The sequence below is a fragment of the Myotis yumanensis genome, unplaced genomic scaffold (genome assembly GCF_028538775.1).
Source record: "Myotis yumanensis isolate MYYU_CA2020_CCGP unplaced genomic scaffold, mMyoYum1.0.hap1 SCAF_13, whole genome shotgun sequence".
In the NCBI taxonomy this organism is placed as follows: Eukaryota; Metazoa; Chordata; class Mammalia; order Chiroptera; family Vespertilionidae; genus Myotis; species Myotis yumanensis.
The window spans coordinates 16321746-16339315 of NW_027223764.1; the positions used below are offsets into that span (position 1 = coordinate 16321746).

Sequence of the window (17570 nt, forward strand, 5' to 3'; positions counted from 1 at the left end):
GGGCCAGGCACTCTTCTAGGATCTGGAGACACAGTCAACAGGTCCAACTAAAGTCCCGGCCCGTGTGGAGCTTACCTTCTAGCGAGGTCTTTCCCACCCTCGATGGGGTCTGTGGGCAGGCCACCTGGCCTCCCTGAGCCTCCGTCCCCAAATCTGTAACACGCAGATGAGCTCTGCCCTCATGACCTCATCAGGAGGGTTCCCAGCGACTGCACTGGAGGTCTCAGCATGCTTGGCACGGGAGCCGCTGGATCGGGTACTGGTGGAGGTGGCTGGGAGGCACAGGTTTAGGAAAGGGTCTTGTCCAATTGACCACTAACCTGGAGCCTCTTTATCAGCAGTTCCTCACTCCGGCCATCCTGGGGTTTCCTCTTCCTCTCCTGGCTCCAGCCCAGATTCCTTGGCCCTGTCTCTCAGCCCAGCTCTAGCAGTGACCGCTCCTGTCTGTTTGGACCAAAGGGTCATTCCAGTGTTTTCTCTCCATTCTGGGTTAAGGGGCCCAGAAGCAGGGCTTCCCCTGGCCCCATCCATGTTCGCCTGGGCCTGGTCAAGCGTCCCCGTGCCCCAGGCTGCAAGGTGTGGAGTCCACGCTGGTGTGTGGCAGGAACTCTGACCATCGGCTGACCATGATCTCTCACTTTCCCGCAGCAGACTCTCAGTCTTCCCGGGACAGTCAGCTCATAGCTGGCCCACAGTCCTCCCTGGACAGTTTTCACCCTCCTCTCTGCCTGTCCAACCCTTCTAGCCTACCTCATGCCCGCTCCTCTCAGACGCCTTTCTACACCCTTAGCTTATCCTGCTCCTCCAGGCATCCTCAGCTTAGCTGAAGAAGACCGTGCTATGGCAGGCTCTGGCTCCTCCCCCTTGCTCAGTGCTCTCAGGGCTCTGACCTCATTCAGCTCCTGGACCCTCCATGCTTGACCTCCCCGCCTACCTTGGCCAGTTAATTCCTACCCATCCTTCGGAACTCAGCTTCAAAGAGTCTTTCTAAAACCTCTCTCCCTTTCAAACTCCGTGGTAGCACCCTGTTGTCCTGGGTAGAATTATCAACTTGTTAAATGGTTAGTCGCGCAGTCAGTGCAGTCAGGCATCTGGTGCAGCTGGACTGTGGCTAGTGGGAGACAAGGCTGGTGGGATAAAACCTTGGGTTGTCAGGCTAGAGATCTTGGACTTACTCGGGGGGAACATGGGAATTCTTTCAGGGTTCATGCAGAATGAGTAGATCCCTAGGGCCCTGAGACCTAGTAGGGTTCAATGGTCATTGTTTTCTTTTGATTGGCTGATTGTTTAGTTGCTTTGATTGGCTAGTTGAATGGTCGGTGTTTGGTTGGTTGAATTGTTGGCTAAGATGATTGACTGTATTTTTCATTATTTTTATTAGTTGACTGGTTGGTTAGTAATGAATTGGCTGGATGGTTAGTTGATGGGGTGGATGGATAGATGGAGAGTTGTTTCATTAATTGACTAATTGGTTAATCTGTGGACTAGTTGTCTGGTCGGATGGGTGGGTGGCTAGTTAACTACCTTCCTCAGCACAGTTTTTGAGCCTCCCCATCACTGTTGGCCCACGTTGACCCTGCTTTTGGTTTTCTGGTCCCAGTTTCATCAGGCCTAACGCCCTTTCTCCCATCTTCCCACAGGCGCTTGTCCGGCTGCCTCCCCACATTTCACAGTGTGATGAAGTCTTTCAGTTCTTTGAGGCCCGGCCAGAAGATGTCAACCCTCCCAAAGAGTAAGTGGCAGCTCCGGCGGCTCCTGTGTGGCTGGCAGGTGTGGGAGAGGCAGGTGTGGGAGGGGCGGGTTTGGGAGGGGTGGGTTTGCGAGGGGCTAGTGCAGGAGAGGCAGGTGTGGGAGGGGCAGGTACCACGTGGCGATGGCGAAGAGAGATCCTGAAGACCAGGGTGTGTGTCGCACAGCCCCAGGGGTGCCATTCATACTGCCCTTTCTGTGAGTGGTGCCCAGGGAGGTTGCAAAGTGCACAGCCTGCACCTCCACGGCAGTCCAGCCCAAAGGGGCCCTTTTCCTTATTTGTGCGGTAAGACCAAGCCCAAGGTGGCCCGGACCCTTGAGGGAGGAAAAAGCATGGTCCGGCTCAGAGGCTCACCTGGCCTGACAGCGGCCGTCTCCCTTGCTGGCTGCCACAGGCTTAAGAAACAAGCAGAAGCTGCGGACCTTCAGAAACCCAGCAGTGACTTGGCTCACAAGGTGGAGTCGTTAGTGGAGAACCTCCAGAATAGGACGCAGAGTCTTGCGTTCACAGCCCTCCTCTGCTGCCCGCGAGCCACACCCCCTCACGGCAGACCACTCCCTGAGCCCCTCTTGTCTCATCTGTACAGAGGGATAGCGACTCACCCCTGCCCTTGCTACCCCCGAGGATTGCCTGTGAAACTCAGATGACCTGAGGGCTGGGCAGGCGCTTGGCAGACGACAAAATGAGATACAAGTGTGTGTTCTCTCCAGAGGGAGAGAGACATCGCTCTCACTGTACCTACTACGTGCCAGGCTCGTGAGAGAGTTTGCACCAGGAGTTCTACATCCTTACCCCACATCTCAGATAAGGAAACCGAGGCTCCAGGTGGAGCCGGGACGTGAACCCACAATTTGCTGATGTCAAACAGAGGCCCATAGTCTTTCCACTCCTCTGCCTGCCTTCCTGACCTGGGGTGGAGCTGGGGGACCAGAAGGTGGGCATTGTGCCCTCTCTGTCCTGCCCTCTGTGCTCCCCTGCCAGTCCTTCCTCACTTTCCCCAGGCAGATGAAGGCTCTAGAGACCAGCAGTGTCCGTCCCTGAGTCCCTACCTGGCTCTGCCGCCCCCCAACGAGGATGGCCTCTCGGAACCTCCTGTTCTCCTCCCTTCCATGGGAAGAGAGGGGTTCCTTTCAAGGAGGGTTGCCATTGGAGTCACTCGTGATCATGTGCCCACGGGAGGGGAGAGGGACATGGCTGGTGGGTGAAGTAGCAGGTGTGCCGCTAAACCCCACTCTCCGCCGGTCAGCTGAGTAAACGGGCCCTAGTTTACCCGTCGGCCTGCGCATTAATGGCAGGGGAGCCTTTTGCCTGTCTCCGCAAGGCCCTCGAGGAATGGTGCAAACCCGGCTCAGGGAGACAGCTGGGCACCGGCGAGGCAGCGGGCATGGCTTTGCAGGGCCCGGCTCCCGGCTCAGGACCTGCCGCCCACCTCCGTGATCTCTGACCATTGCTCAACCTCTCTGCCTTTCTGTTTTTCCACCCCTAAGATGAGATAATACGTATCTCAGAGAGGTCAAGGGGGCTTACAGAGTAATGTGAACTGAGGTAACCTGGCAGGTGCCACTGGCACATAGGGATGCTCACAGTTTTGTCTGAGGAAGGTTGTGGAACGGAGTGGGATGGGGATGCCCCACCCCTGCAGACCACAGCCTGGCTTTTGCAGGTGTAAAGCCTTGGGCCTCCACGTCACCATGGCCAGGGGGTTATCTGCCTGTTTCTTGAGGTGGTATCCGTCACCTGGGCTGGTTCGCAATTGGTCTGGCAAGATATGGCCCGAGAACAGCGCCCCCTCCAGCCCAAAGCAGGCAGGAGGCTCTGAAGTGGGGTTAATGCAGCCAGACGTGCTAGGAGGCTTCTCCTCCCCTGGCCCCGCTCGGCCTGCAGGACCTGCCAAGAGAGGCCCGCGTTCCACTGTAGACTGTGCTCCCATAAGAGCCCAGCCCTGGAGGTGAACCCTGGGCTGGCGGGCTGATATCTGTCAGCCTCGCGCCTGCACCCCCTCCCTCTCAGACCTGCTTGCACCTTCCCAGGCCACCATCCTGAACATAAACACGGGATCAAGTAACAGCGTATTTTGACTCTGGGGCGACTGTGGAGTGGCTTATCAAATTATCAAAGCCTGTGGGTTTAATTGGAGTTTTGCAGATAACCCCGGCCTCTTTCAAGTGTGCTGCTGCAGGGGCGTCGAGCGTTCCCGGGAGCCGGGTGGGGGCCGTGTCCCTTTCCTTCTTGCACAGAAGGCAAGGCCTGCAGCAGCCCAGCATTCGGGGCTGGGGGGGGGGGGGGGGGGGGGGAGGGGGGAGGTGAGCAGCAGGCCTGAGCCCTGGGCTTTGATCCAGGCCACCCGCCTGCAAACTTCCTCAGTGGAGAGCGGGGCCCACCTCCCGGCTGCTGGCAATTGCTCTTCTAGACAACTGGCCCCGTCCTCTAACTACTAAGACTGTCTGATGCGTATTGCTGTTGCGTGTGAGCAGGGCTGATGTCAGCTGGGGCCCGAGGCATTATTTTATTTTATTTATTTATTTTTAAAAATGTATTTTTATTGATTTCAGAGAGGAAGGGAGAGGGAGAGAGAGATAGAAACATCAATGATGAAAAAGAATCATTGATCAGCTGCCTCCTGCACACCCCCTACTGGAAATGGAGCCCACAACTGGGCATGTGCCCTGACCGGGAATTAAACCGTGACCTCCTGGTTCAGAGGTCAGCGCTCAACCACTGAGCCACTCCAGCCGGGCCTGGCATCATTTTAGATTCACCTTTCCCCTTCACACCCCTCCACCCAACTCATCAGCACACCCTGCAGCGCCACCTAAGAGCAGTCCACACCTCGATCTCCCCTGCTGCCACCCCCGGCCAACCCTTATCCTCTCACCTGGATTCTGGCCTCCTGACTGGTGTCCTGCTTCTGCCCTGGTTCTCTGTGGTCCATTTCAAAGCAGTGGGAGGAATGACGATTTAAAAATACACATCAGGTCATGTCACTCCTTTGTTCAAAATGCTCCCTGCTGCCCCCCACCACTGTCACTCAGAGTCAAGGCCTACTCCTCCTGCCTCCTCCATCCCCTCTGGTGACACCTCCTGCTGCTCTCCCACCATCCCAGCTCCAGCCACACCGGAAGCTTGCTGCTTCTCACACGGGTCAGACTTGTTCCTGCCCCAGGGCCTTTGCACTGGTTCTTCTCTCCACGGTCACCTCCCCAGGAGTCTGTTGGCCCAGTCCCACACTTCACTTTAATCTTTATTTGGGACAGCTACTCGCAGCCACAAGGCTGGGCTACAGCCTCTTTTTGTCACCTGACCATTGTTGGCTCTCTGCTCTCAGCTTGAGCCTGTCGCAGAGGGGATAATGGAGGCCAGGGCTGGGCAGGTGTGCCTGCCTCTCACCACACAGTGAGCATCGCTTTGACCCGCTACCTGTCTTCTGGCACAAGAACTCCGGTGGCTCCTGGTGTGCTCATGGAATGGGCTAAGGTTCTTCTGCTCCCTGCGCCCCCTCTAGGCCTGGGCTCATTTCTTCCCGCTGAAGCCAGCCAGGATCCTGGCTCAATTCTTGAAATGGCACGAGTGGAGCAGAGCCTTGCTAAACAGGTTTTTGTTCTTCAGCCCCAGGGCCGCAGAGCCACCCTCTTGGGGCCTAGAACAATGGTCCAATGTTCGGAGGGGCCTGGGGTGAGAGGCAGCAGGCCCATGGCCAGATCAGAGCTGTTTCTGCCCAGCCTGCCCAGAGAGCCACCTTCCCTAGGGCCCAGGGGTCCACCCTCAACACCCTGCCACCTGCCGTGTCCGTGGGACACCTGGCAGGCCCACAAGAAAGGGACGGAGGCTGTGGTACCTGACTGAGGCAGAGCAGGGGTTTGGTCTGGGCCAGGGGCTTGTTGAGGTAGCCCGGGAGCTACCCTGGAGGGTGCTGAGTGAGGCTTCCAGGGACGCAGCCCAGGGCAGAGGGCAGGCAGTTGCTCTGGGCCCGGGGTGGGCACAAGGTCAGACCCAAGGAGGCATTCCTCTGCAAGGCCTCCCCACCTCCCTTCCCATCGATCTTTCGGAAGGGGCTCGAGGTTGTGGCTGTCCTCCCTGCAGAAAGCAGAGTCCAGGAGGACAGAGGGGACTTGGCCAGCCCTGCCTCATACCCAGAAGGAAGACGGAGGGGTGTGGCAGTGCCGCCGGGATAGCCCCGAGAATTTGGGGAGGCCCCTCCAGGAACCCCACCTCCTCGATCTGGTCAGCTTTCAGGTCAGGCCTGCTCTGGAGTCTGACTCCGGATCTCAGGATCCAGGCTCCCCTGCTGCCCGCAGTGTGACCTTGAGTTTAACTAACTTCAGAGACAACAGTGGGGACACCCTGCTCTGAAGCCGGCTTTTGCTGTTTTGTCACGTGCAAGGGGAGTCTTAGTTCCCCCCACCCTATAATTACCACCCCTCCGTCGTAACCAGCCCCCTGGTTTGCTAACGCTCCACAAAGGGTCCACTTTGTGGTCCACGGCAGAGCTAAATCTCAAACCCAAGTCTTTGGCCTCCTAGACCAGGGCTTCCTCTGTGGCTTCAGGGCAGGAGGCATTAACCCATTTTTGATCACCTTCTCAGTGTGAGGCATGGGACCCATGCAAGTGGACACGGCTCAGCCCTGCCTGTGGGGAGAGAGACCGCACAGGCAGGGCTTGGGTGGCTGCTGTGGGAGCCCCCTGCTGCTCTGGCTAGCAGCCTGGCTCCTCCCCTACCTGCTGTGTGGCCTGGGAAATAGTTAAACTTCCAGGGCCTCAGTCTCTCAATCTGTAAAATGGGGCTTACAACAGCTGCTGAGCCAATGGGGATGCACAGCACCAGTCCAGCCTGGTGAGGTGGTCAGGGAGGTTTCCCTGAAGAGGCAGCATTCAAGCCGAGAGTGAAGTGAGAGCCAGTCCCTGAAGGGGAGTGGGAGAGAAGGGCAATTAGGTTAGAGTCCCCGAGACTGTGGCAGTTTAAAAGGATTAAAGAAATTGCCTTCTGGCTAGTCTCTCTCTTTCTCTCTCTCTCTCTCTCTTTCTCTCTCCATGTCTCTTTCTAAGCATGTCCTCGGGTGAGGATTAATAAAAGAAAAATAAATAAATACTCTTCCTGGAGAGAGACTATTGGCTTTGGCTGGGCCGCTGATGGCTGTAGGAATGGAAGACACTGAAGACATTCATAACAACAGTAAGATGTGAAAGAGACAGCGTTCTAGAGAGCATGACCCTTTCCCCTTCACAGGCCCTGTGAGCTGTGTCTTAAGGTTGATTGGAGTTGAGGCACCACTTGTAACTTGGTCACTTCAAGTGCCTTAGTTCATGGGATGTGTTTCTTGCTCCACCTTGTGGCAACATTGGATATTACAGCCACCAGCATTTTGGCGGGTGCCCGCAGCTACGCTGGACCCTTGAGCATGATCTATCTTGTTCAGTCATCATTACAATCCTGTGAGATTCATGCCTCCTTTTTGCAGCTGAGGAACCTTAGGCTCAGAAAACTTGTGCTTTTTTTTTTTTCAAACTCAAAATCCAGTGCTCTTTCCGGCCCTCAGAACCTTCCCAGAGGATTTCCAGAGCATCCCCAGCTCGGAGCATCCCGAATGCTGGTGCATGGAAGGGAGAGTTGAAACCTTAGGAAGGCTTGCCTAGGAGCCTGGCCCATGGACAGGAGGGGCAGCTCCTCTAAATGGCCCGGGAAGCAGGCGCTGGGCTGTGGTCAGGTCTGACTTAATTAGGTAGAGACAGCCTCCTGATTAGAGAAGGCTGTATCTGCCAAGCCAGAGAATTAAAGATTAATAACTGGGAGTGGCCAGATCCCCACCCCAAGTGGGAGAGGGTACCTGTGCGCCTGTCTCACCTGCCCAGGGACACGTGGGGACCTGCCACGCTGCAGGCAGCTGCCTCGAGAGCCAGAGGGCAGAAGACATGGGTTATTCCCACCTTGGCCCACACCCAGCATGTGCGGGTAAAGCCCCCACTGTGTGTTGGGCACTGTGCTAGATCCTGCGGGCTAGGAAGATCTTGATGGGCCAGAAAGAGGGAGAGGTAGGTGTTTCTGGCCTACCAAGGTCTTCAGAGGCAGATCTGGGGATGAAGATTTGAGACCTAGCAGTTGATTGGGGAGGTGACACCAGTGAGGGCGTGAAAGCAGGCAGGGGAGGAAAGGCAGCCAGAGGTGGTACATTATCCACCAGCTCCTGGGGCTTCATCCCGAAGGGAACTCTGGGAGCCAGTGAATTCGGGGCCACGGGGCTGTCCCACCCAAGGGCGGGTGTGGGGCACCCGCCCACCTCCAAAGGGAGCTTTCCAAGAAGCCTGTGCAAGCTAAGGCGGTGCCTTCTGCTGTGCTCAGGATGACTTCCAAGATCTTCCAGGTGCCTGTGCCCCCACCCCCACCCCCCTCTGCCCCGCCCTTCCAGCTGCCCCTCCGGCTCTCCTTCAATCCTCTCTTCAGAGAGACCTCCCTTTCTTTCTTCACTTTCCTTTTCCTCTCGGCTCTTAACCCAGTTGGCCAATTTGCTTTATTTGGTTCTGTTCATGGCCCCAGGGGATGCGTCTGTTTTCCTCAACCCTGTGACCCCAGGGCCTGGCACATAATCGATGCTCAGCAAATGCCTGTTGACAGGCAGGGAGTTCAGCAGCGGCTCAGGGTCAGAGCCTGGTGAGCGGCAGGGAAGGGCCACCCCAGCCCTGCATTTCTGTAACAAGGGTGCGGAGACTGGACTGCCAGGACTGCTCAAGGCCCATGTCACCGTGGTTGGAGCTCTCAGGAAGGCCTGCCTGGAGGAGCCAGGCCCTGTGGTCCTCTTCCCAGGAGGATGGCACTGACCAGTGCAGGGATGAGGTGGTTAAGCAGGCCCAAAGGAGAGGCTCAGGCCAGGAGTGCAGGGGAGCCTGGGCGAGGGAGGGAGACCCCTGGGGGCGGGGCGGGGCTGGGCTGTGCAGGGAAGGCTGCCTTGGGGAGCCAAACCTCCACCTGGACTTGGATGCTGAGGGAGAGTTAGAGACAGAGGGGCAGGGAGAGGGCTGGGCGAGGGGGAATATGCCCAGTGCAGGCTTGGAGGCTTCTGGGCATAGGTAGGTGGGCAGGGGCGGAGGGTGTTCCTGGAGGCCTGCAGGGTGGAAAGGCCAAGAAAGAGCCCAGAAAGACCATGGAGGTTCTAAGTGTGCACGTAGGAGTCAGCCAGCACTGGTTCTGATCTCAGCTCTGCCACTGAATAGTGATTTAAGCTCTCTATGCCTCAGTTTCCTCATCTGGAAAATGGGGGTAGTGATAGTGCCCAGCTCTTGGGGTGGTCAAGAGAGTTGCAATCATGTATGTGAAGCACACAGTCAGCACCTGCTGCGTGCACACGTGCCCGTGTTCTCAGACTTGGGCCGCAGGGGAGACAGCAGAGGAGGTGGTGAGACACTGGTCCAGATGGGGAGGACAGAGACCCACGTGAAGTAATCAGGCAGGATGTCAGCAAAGCAGGCTGTGCTGCCACAGTGGTTTCCTGACAACTCAGTGATGTCACAGAGGATGGAGCCGAGACCAAGGCCAGCCTCATGAATGGACAGGAAGTGCCCCGTCATCAGAGCCCGCTCAAGCCCCTTCGTATTTTACACAAACTGACATCCGTGCTTGCTGACTCATCTGTGATGATCAGGGAAGACCTCCTGGAGGAAGCGGCACTTCCACTGAGCTTTCCTGGGGGGAAAGGAAGGACGGGAGGGCAGAGGCCCAGGGTTTGCCTGGAGGACAGCTCGGGATGATACCAAAGCTCCAGCCAGAACCTCAGCTCCCCAGAACCTCAGAGTCCTGAGCCTGGTTGCCAGAGTCAGGGCATTCATGCATTCATTCATTCATTCATTCAGCAAACACCCATGGTGCCCAGCCCTGTGCGGGGCCTGGGCAGATGTCACAGTACCTGTCTCATGGAACCTGGAGTGAAGGGGAGAAACAGCAAAGTCATAGTAGTGGGTAATGAAAAACATTCAAACCTGTAAAGAATTTTTTGTGAGTTTATTTGAGCCAAACTGTCAACAATTGCTGGGAAGCAGAATCTTCATGGATTGGGATAATTCTCCGAAGAAAGGTGGCTTTTCACCTAGTTTTATAAATTTCCATCAGAGGAGGAGACAGAGAGGGTTACATGGAATCCAGTGGTTGACAGATTAGAGGTGGGAGAAAGCAGAGCGGGGAAACCTCTGGGATTGGATAAAAAGTGAAAAGATGGTGGGTACAGGACAGTTCACACAATAACAACAGCAATGGGGGAGTTTGTGGTTTCCGCCCTGGTGCCATTCCTTGTGCCCTTGAGGGGTCCGGAAAAAGGGAAGTTACGAGGAACCCTGACATCCCACAGGTATGGTATGCAAAAAGACAATCGGCTCAGTAAATTTGGAAGTCGATCCTTGTCAGGGAAGATACTGACCTAGGACATGACTACCCACTATATGACTATAAATTGCTTGTTAATGAAAGGTTTTAATTTCAGACCATCCTTTGTGGTTACTAAAGGGCTCTTGAGTTTGCCAGGCTGCCACACAGGCCTTCCCTGAGTTAGTCAGGTTAGCACGCGGCCCCTTTTCGTCCATCGCAGTCGTGGGAAAAGCTATCCAGGGAGGGGCCAGGGTGCTGCTCTAGGCTGGGTTTGGGGGTGGGGTGTTGGGAAGTGGCCTGAGGCTGGGAGCTGAAATGGGGAAGGAGAGACAATTGAAGGGCACAGAGCCCAGGACCATGTCAACCCAGCATCACTGTCCCCAGAAGTTACAAAACCTCTACTGAGAGAAACAGCCTCTCTGGGGACTGTGGAGCCGGGCAGTCCTGGGGCCGCAGACCAGCCACAGGTCCCTTCCGGGCAGAGCCGGCAAGAAGCAGCCCAGGGACCGTGTCATGGACCTGGGGCGGGAGGGGCACATTAGAAAGCAGCACCACAGCCAGGTTTCCTCTTCCAGGAAGCTGCGCTCACTCACACCAGAGCTTGCGTTGTGACCTCCCTAAGAACGTTCTAGTACTGGGTGGTGCTGTCTTGGTGTTTCTAGCCCTGAGTCTCTGCCTTCCTTTTACCTTTCTCTTCCTCACCTATCCAGGGTCTTACAAAGTCCAAACCCATGAGGAGGGCCAGTCAGCCCTTCCTATACTGTGGCCACTGTTCACACTCCAAATCTAGGTTCCTTCCTGAACCCAGGGGTTCTCTGGCTCCAGATGTGGCTCTAGGAGCTTTGTACGCTGTCCCAGATAATCCCGACAACAATAGCGGTAGGAACTACTTTTATCCCCTTTGACAACTGACGGTACCGAGGTTGAGTAACTTGCTTATGTCACCAAGTAGTAAGTGGCTGAAGCACCCTAGACTCCACCCGTACTTTTTTATTTTGTCTTTTGTTAATTCTCACCTGAGGATATTTTCTCATTGAGTTTTAGAGAGAGTGAGGGGGAGAGACAGACACAGAGAGAAAAACATTGATGTGAGAGACACACATCGATTGGTTGCCTCCTGCACACGCCCCCACCAGGGCTGGGGGTCGAGTCTGCAGCAGAGGTAGGTGCCCTTCACCAGAATCGAACCCGGGACCTTTCAGTCCCAGAGCTGACGCTCTGTCCACTGAGCAAAACTGGCTAGGGTTCCACCCACATTCTTTTTTTTTTTTTTTTTTTTTTTTTACTATATTTTATTGATTTTTTACAGAGAGGAAGGGAGAGAGATAGAGAGTTAGAAACATTGATCAGCTGCCTCCTGCACATCCCCCACTGGGGATGTGCCCACAACCCAGGTACATGCCCTTGACCGGAATCGAACCTGGGACCTTTCAGTCCGCAAGCCTACGCTCTATCCACTGAGCCAAACCGGTTTCGGCTCCACCCACATTCTTAACCCTCTGCTCCGAGGCCTGGATACCGAGGAGCTGTCCCTGGGCTAGAGACACGCTCAGGGCCTTCGCCCAGAACGGTGAGGCAAGTCAGAGGAGAGGGACAGACAGACGGGCTTTGTCCTTTCCTGAGCGATGGCAGCGCCCCTCTGGGACGTTCGGGAGACAAGCACAGTGCCTGGGGTCCACCATAGCCATGGCATCAGCCTCTCTGGACACAGCCCGGGGGTACATGAGACCCCTTCCCTCACCAGGAATTCAGCTTTTTCACGCCAGGCACAAATTCCTGCCTCTCTGGACCGTCCCCATGGTCACAATGAGGCCCATTCTCAGAACCCTGGAAAACACAGCCCTGAAGAGAAAGGACGGATTCTTGTTGGACACAAGGGCCCTCAGTGCCACAGTGTGGATCAGGGCGCAAATGGGGGCAAAGAACAGCATTCATGTCCCCTCCATCTCTCTTCCCTGAGGTCACTGCCCCTTGAGACCATTCTGTGCAATGGCTCTCAAAAGCCAGAACAAAAACCCAGCTCGGGGCTCCGCAGGGTGGGAAAATCCCCCGACATTCTCCAGACCTCAGCTGACCCGAGGCCCCTTTGCCCAGACCCTGCTGGCCTGGCCTCGACCAACACACTGTGTCTCACTGTATTGGTTTCACAGAGAATTCGCTGCCCATGAGGATCCTCAGAGTGGCCTCATTAAAAAAAAAAAAAAAATTTGATTTTAGGGAGGGAGGGAGGGAAGGAGAGAGAGAGAGAGAGAGAGAGAGAGAGAGAGAGAGAGAGAGAGAGAGACATTGATGTGAGAGAGATGACATCAATCGGTTGCCTCCCATATATGCCCAGACGGAATGGAACCTGTCACCTTCCCGTGCATGGGCCAATGCTCCAACTAACTGAGCCACAGCAGCTAGGGCAGAATAGCCTGATTTTAGAAGCGAAAAGCCGAGGTCCCAAGAATTTGTCAGTGTTTTAAAAACTTTTCTGCCATAGTAAGAAATTTCACATCAAAACCCAATACGGACAGTCAGACAGACAGACAGGCAGGTAGATAGACATCTGAAATGAGTTTCACAAACAGTATGTAACCTTCCTAAGGGTGACTTGGTCATTTAGTCTGTTCTCTTTTAAATACTTGTTGGGACACACGGAGTTGATTTCAGAACTCACTGCTGCGTGACAGCCTGTCGTTTCAAAAGCACGAGTTTGGAGCGGACGGCCCAGGGCCACCAGCCACTGAGGGGCAGAGCCAGGCCCAGAGCCCCGGGCTGGTGACATCATCGCCAGGCTGTCCCAGCCTCTCTCCGCCCGCCCCTAACTGTCTGCCTCACCTCTTATAAAAATCTCCCCTCAGTGCACCCAGACATGACTCCCAGATTCTGAAACCTTCACAGCTGGACATCAAAGTCTCTCCTTCCCCTTCATCAAAGTCCCTCCCCACCTCACTGCTGACCCCCCCCCCCCCCCCATCGTGGCCTTTCCCTGGCTGTCCTTCTGCTTGCCCAGCCTCTGCTTAGAGCTGCTTGTTCCTGCTTCTAGAGCTTGACCCTCTCTACTCCCTCCATGGGTCCACACCCCCGTGATCCTTCAAGGCTAGGTCAAGGCTCCCTCCTCCAGGAAGCTGCCTTGGGTGTCCTGCAGCCCCAGGATCTTGTCTCTGCACGTGGGGTGTAACCACTCCGGTGCCTCTCGGAACGTCTCAGAATGCAAGATTTCTCACTGAGCTAGGTAGTTCTTTCCTTTAACTCCACCCCAAACTTGCAGGCCAGCGCATGTCCTGTATTTCTCCTGTGCCTGCACAGGCCTTCCTGAGAGAGCCTACAGCAGGAGCTGAAAAAGCGCTTATTGGCTGATAACAGCAGTCAATATCATCATTACACACCTCAAGGGCTCCATGGCACGCCCCAGGCCAGGGTTGCATAACAACTCCACACACACACAACCCCATATTCTAGGTACCACCCGTGTCCCCAAGACCACTTGGTGCTCAAGGTCACCCAGAGCCATCTGGCAAGCTAGCCGGCCTCTCAAGCAGTTCTCAGCGGCAGCAGGCCCTGCCGACGGGCGTCCTGGGCCAAGCAGCCAATGTCAGCCAGCAGACAGGAGGGTGAGAACATCGGGCTGGAAGCCCGTGCATGCGTGTCCTCCGCTGCCAGGTCACTTGCTGATGGGAGCGAGAATGGGAGAGCGGAGGCAGGCAGCAGAGGACAAGGCCCTGTAGACTCAGAATTCCACCCGGCAGGACTCCGCGTCCTTCCTCGGAGCTGGCCCAGTCAGGCGAGGCTTCCTCTCCTCCTTTCTCCCTCGCCTCAGTGGCTCTTCCTGGCTTTGCCTCTCATTCAGGGAATGCTGACCGGAAGGATGGTCTCCTCCTTTCCCCCAGCAAGAGCCTCCTGCTGCTTGTGCAGCCTCTCCTTGCAGCCCAGTCGCTGGGCTCTGGGTCAGGACTGTCAATGTAGCCTCATGAGCCTAGGAGAGCCACTTAAGCCCTCAGGACTCAGTTTCCTCATCCATAAAATGGATCAATACCACTTCTGCCTGCTCTAGAGCACTGAGGTCAGGTGCCTGCTGGGAATTTTCTGGGAGGCCAGACAGTAGGGAGGCATGTGTGAAAACACACACGAATTGTTAAATGCCCTTCCCACTCCCCCCTTCTAGCCTCTCCCCCTTTGCTTTCCCCAACACCAGCCCCTTCTCTAGAATGTCCAGGGCAGGAACACAGCATGTCTCACCAAGAGAAATGAAAGGGGAAAAAAGAATAAAAGGAACGCTGACCCTGCTGAGTGCCATCATCGCATGAAAGCGCGGGGCCTCTTGCATCTGTTGGTTTGAGGCTCTGAGAGTTGCCCGCTCCTTGGGAGGTTAAACGCATCCCAGTCATTGAGTCCAGAGCAGCCAATTCCCACGGTCAGTGCTCCCTGAAAACATGCTCAGATCAAACATTCAGAAACAGGCTTTGCCCAGGTGGACAGGGCTAGACAGAGACCCAGGTGGCTTTGGTGTCTGTGAAAACCAAAGACTCTGAAAATGAGGCCGGAATTGCCCCTCTTGGTCACTGTGCTACCAGCATCGTGGGGAGGTGCTTAAGAAGCCACTTCTTTTTGTTTTAGGGGCTCTGCACGCCTTTGGGTAGCAGCTAAGGTGGGGTTAGGTCCAGGGCTGAAAGGATAATAATAAAGACAAGTTATACAGCGTTTTCTGTGCCGGGCACCCTGTGAGCCCCTTTATGTATCCTGTACGTTTCATTTTCCCCAGTTCCTAAGGGGTTGGTATGGTCATTATCCTCATTCTACCGATAGAGAAATAGAGGCTTAAGAGGTGAAGCAGGTAGCTCAAGATGACCATCCAGCGAGCAAATAGCAGAGTTGAACTGGAGTCTGTTCCTTCCAGAACCTGCCCTGTGATCCTCATTCAGAACCTCCTCCCGTGAGGAAGGACCAAGAGATGAACTGTTTATATCATGTGGGGCAGAGGGAGGCCTCAGGAGTCCCTGCTTAAATGGGGGAGGGGTGCCCGACCAGCATGGCTCAGTGGTTGAGCGTTGAACTATGGCTCGATTCCTGGTCGGGGCACATGCCCAGATTGCGGGCTCCATTCCCAGTGTGGGGCCTGCAGGAGGCAGCCGACCAGTGATTCTCATCATTGATGTTTCTATTTCCCTCTCCCGCTCTCTTCCTCTCTGAAACCAATAAAAATATTTTTTAAAAGTTACAAGAAAAACAAATGGGGGAGGAGTGGTGCTAGGCAGGAAGAAGTCCTCCCGTCTTTCCCAGCCAGGTCAGACCTGTGGACCACGGGGTGACCAGCTGGCCCAGTTTGTCTGTGACTTTCCCAGTTTCAGTCCTGAAAGTCCCATGTCCTGGTTTGCCTGGGATGATTTGTCACTGTACCTGTGGCCTTTGTCACCCCTGGACCAGTCGCAGAGAAGGCCGAGTGGCCTGCTGTGAGGACACAGTGAGGACACAGCTTGGGAGGCCTTTTCAATTACATTAGCTTCTGGCGGCACTAGAGGGAGACGTCCCTCCCTCCCCTCCTTCTCCTTCCTGTGGCTCCCTGGGTGATAGTGATTCAGCAGCAGGTCGGAAGCAGGCTAGACTGTGACCTATGTGGAGTGGAGTCACCAGTGGGCGGGGGCCGTGAGCACCAGCTCAGGGCAAGAATGGGAGCAAGGAGGGGAGGTGGGGGCAGTCTTGACTTGTTCAGGAGCTGGACCCCAACAGAGGGCTTGCTGTCCATCCAGGGCCAGGGCTGATTGCCTGGCAGGCAGCAGGAGGTAGGATTGCCAGAGATGGGGAGCCCTGCCCTCCCACCCCCCGTGCCCCAGTATGTGAGGCATGGGGGAGTCCCAGCCACTGGATACCTAAGCTGCTTCTCAGCATATTCAGCAGCTAAAAATACGAAAGGGCTTTGCTAAAAGGTACCCACCCAGGAACTGCTAAGAGGCAGGAGGCCAGATGCTGTGAAGGATAGGTTCCTGTGCCTGCCATTCCCTCCATTCAGCCACAGCCCGGCTGCCCACTGCCAGGACTCAGCCTCCACTCCATTAACTCTGCACTTCCCAGGCCCCAGGGCCTTGCGTCCCCCTCCCTGCCCTGCCCCAGGGCTCCAGGGGGTGGCAGTATTTGGAGATTTGCCAGTGAGCCCTCCAAGGCCTAGGGCAGCGTGGGCAAACTACGGCCCGGCCCGTTTGAAATGAGTAAAACTAAAAAAAAAAAAAAGACCGTACCCTTTTATGTAATGATGTTTACTTTGAATTTATATTAGTTCACACAAACACTCCATCCATGCTTTTGTTCCAGCCCTCCGGTCCAGTTTAAGAACCCATTGTGGCCCTCGAGTCAAAGTTTGCCCACCCCTGGCCTAGGGTCTCAGTGTCCAACCCAGCCTCACCTACTCACTGTAAGACCTTGACCAAGTTGGACAGCTTCTCTAAGCTTTGCTGTCCTTACCTGCAAAAGGAGGGACCACATCCCCTGCAGCGGTCTAGAAGTGTTTGAGTCTTTGGTGGGAAGGGCTCTACTCTGGTTGAAGGACAGGCAGGCAGGGCATTTGCCTGGAGGCTGGTTTGGCACTGCAAGCACATTGCTCTTACTAAGCATCAATGCTGCTTAGGGCTGGCTGGGGTCTGATGCAGACTATGGTGGGGGACTGGGGTGCCTCTTAGCACCACCCCTGCCTACATGTCAGGGTTGTAGCAAAGGGGGTGGAGTCTGAGTCAGGTGCTCAGCCAACACTGGCCCAGCCTCCGAACACCCTCTCCCTGGGGGAGGGGGAGCTTGTTGGAGATGCAGACGGGTTGGGGTGGGGCCCCCCCGTCTGAATTTGTAACCAGCTCCCCAGAGGGTCCCATGGAGAATGACCAGGCTGGGCATCACTGGTCCTGGCAGAGGAAGCACTCAGCTCCTGTGAGTTCTGTCCCTCTCCCACACCCGAGCCTCAGGGGCTCTCTTGTCACAGGATAAGACCCTGCCTGCCTTTACCCCCCTCAAACGCACCCCTCACCGCACCCCCGCCACACACCACCCTGGGGCAGTCAGCAGCTGCATGAACAGGGAGAAGGTGACCATCATGTGAGGAAGTTATCCCTGTATGGACTACTGGCAGCCAGGGGATGGTCGGTGGGCCACTGTGATCCCAGGCCCAGAGGGCTTCTCATGCTGGACCAGTGGGAAAGTGGGGAGGGGTGGGATGGGGAGGGGCAGCTCCTCTCTGCCATATATTCTCTGCCCTTCCCTGGGCCTCACTCAGCAAAAAAAGCCTGAGAAATGAATTCCTTCCTTGGGAGTGGCAAGTGTGCTGGGCAGGACATAGCCACCATACTGTGCTCCCCTTCACTGGGACTTCTCCCCACCATTGGGCTTCAAGGGCACAGCCAGGCCCGGGCACCGTCTCTCCCTGCCTCCCTTCTGCCCCAAGGAGATGAAACTGCCAGGTGCAGGGAGGGGCTCATGGGAACTCTACCTTCCTGATCCTTTGGAGGCAA

The 17570-nt window shown here is 55.8% G+C and overlaps 1 protein-coding gene across 2 annotated transcripts in view; it reads left to right on the plus strand.

Annotated features, from left to right (window-relative positions):
* The window catches only part of SH3PXD2A (SH3 and PX domains 2A), a 209967-nt gene that overhangs the window by 114183 nt on the left and 78214 nt on the right, over window positions 1–17570 (plus strand). For both annotated transcript variants that reach the window (XM_070432353.1, XM_070432354.1), the window contains exon 5: window positions 1641–1732. In XM_070432353.1, the coding sequence (XP_070288454.1) occupies window positions 1641–1732 (92 nt within the window). The remainder of the gene's footprint in view (window positions 1–1640; window positions 1733–17570) is intronic.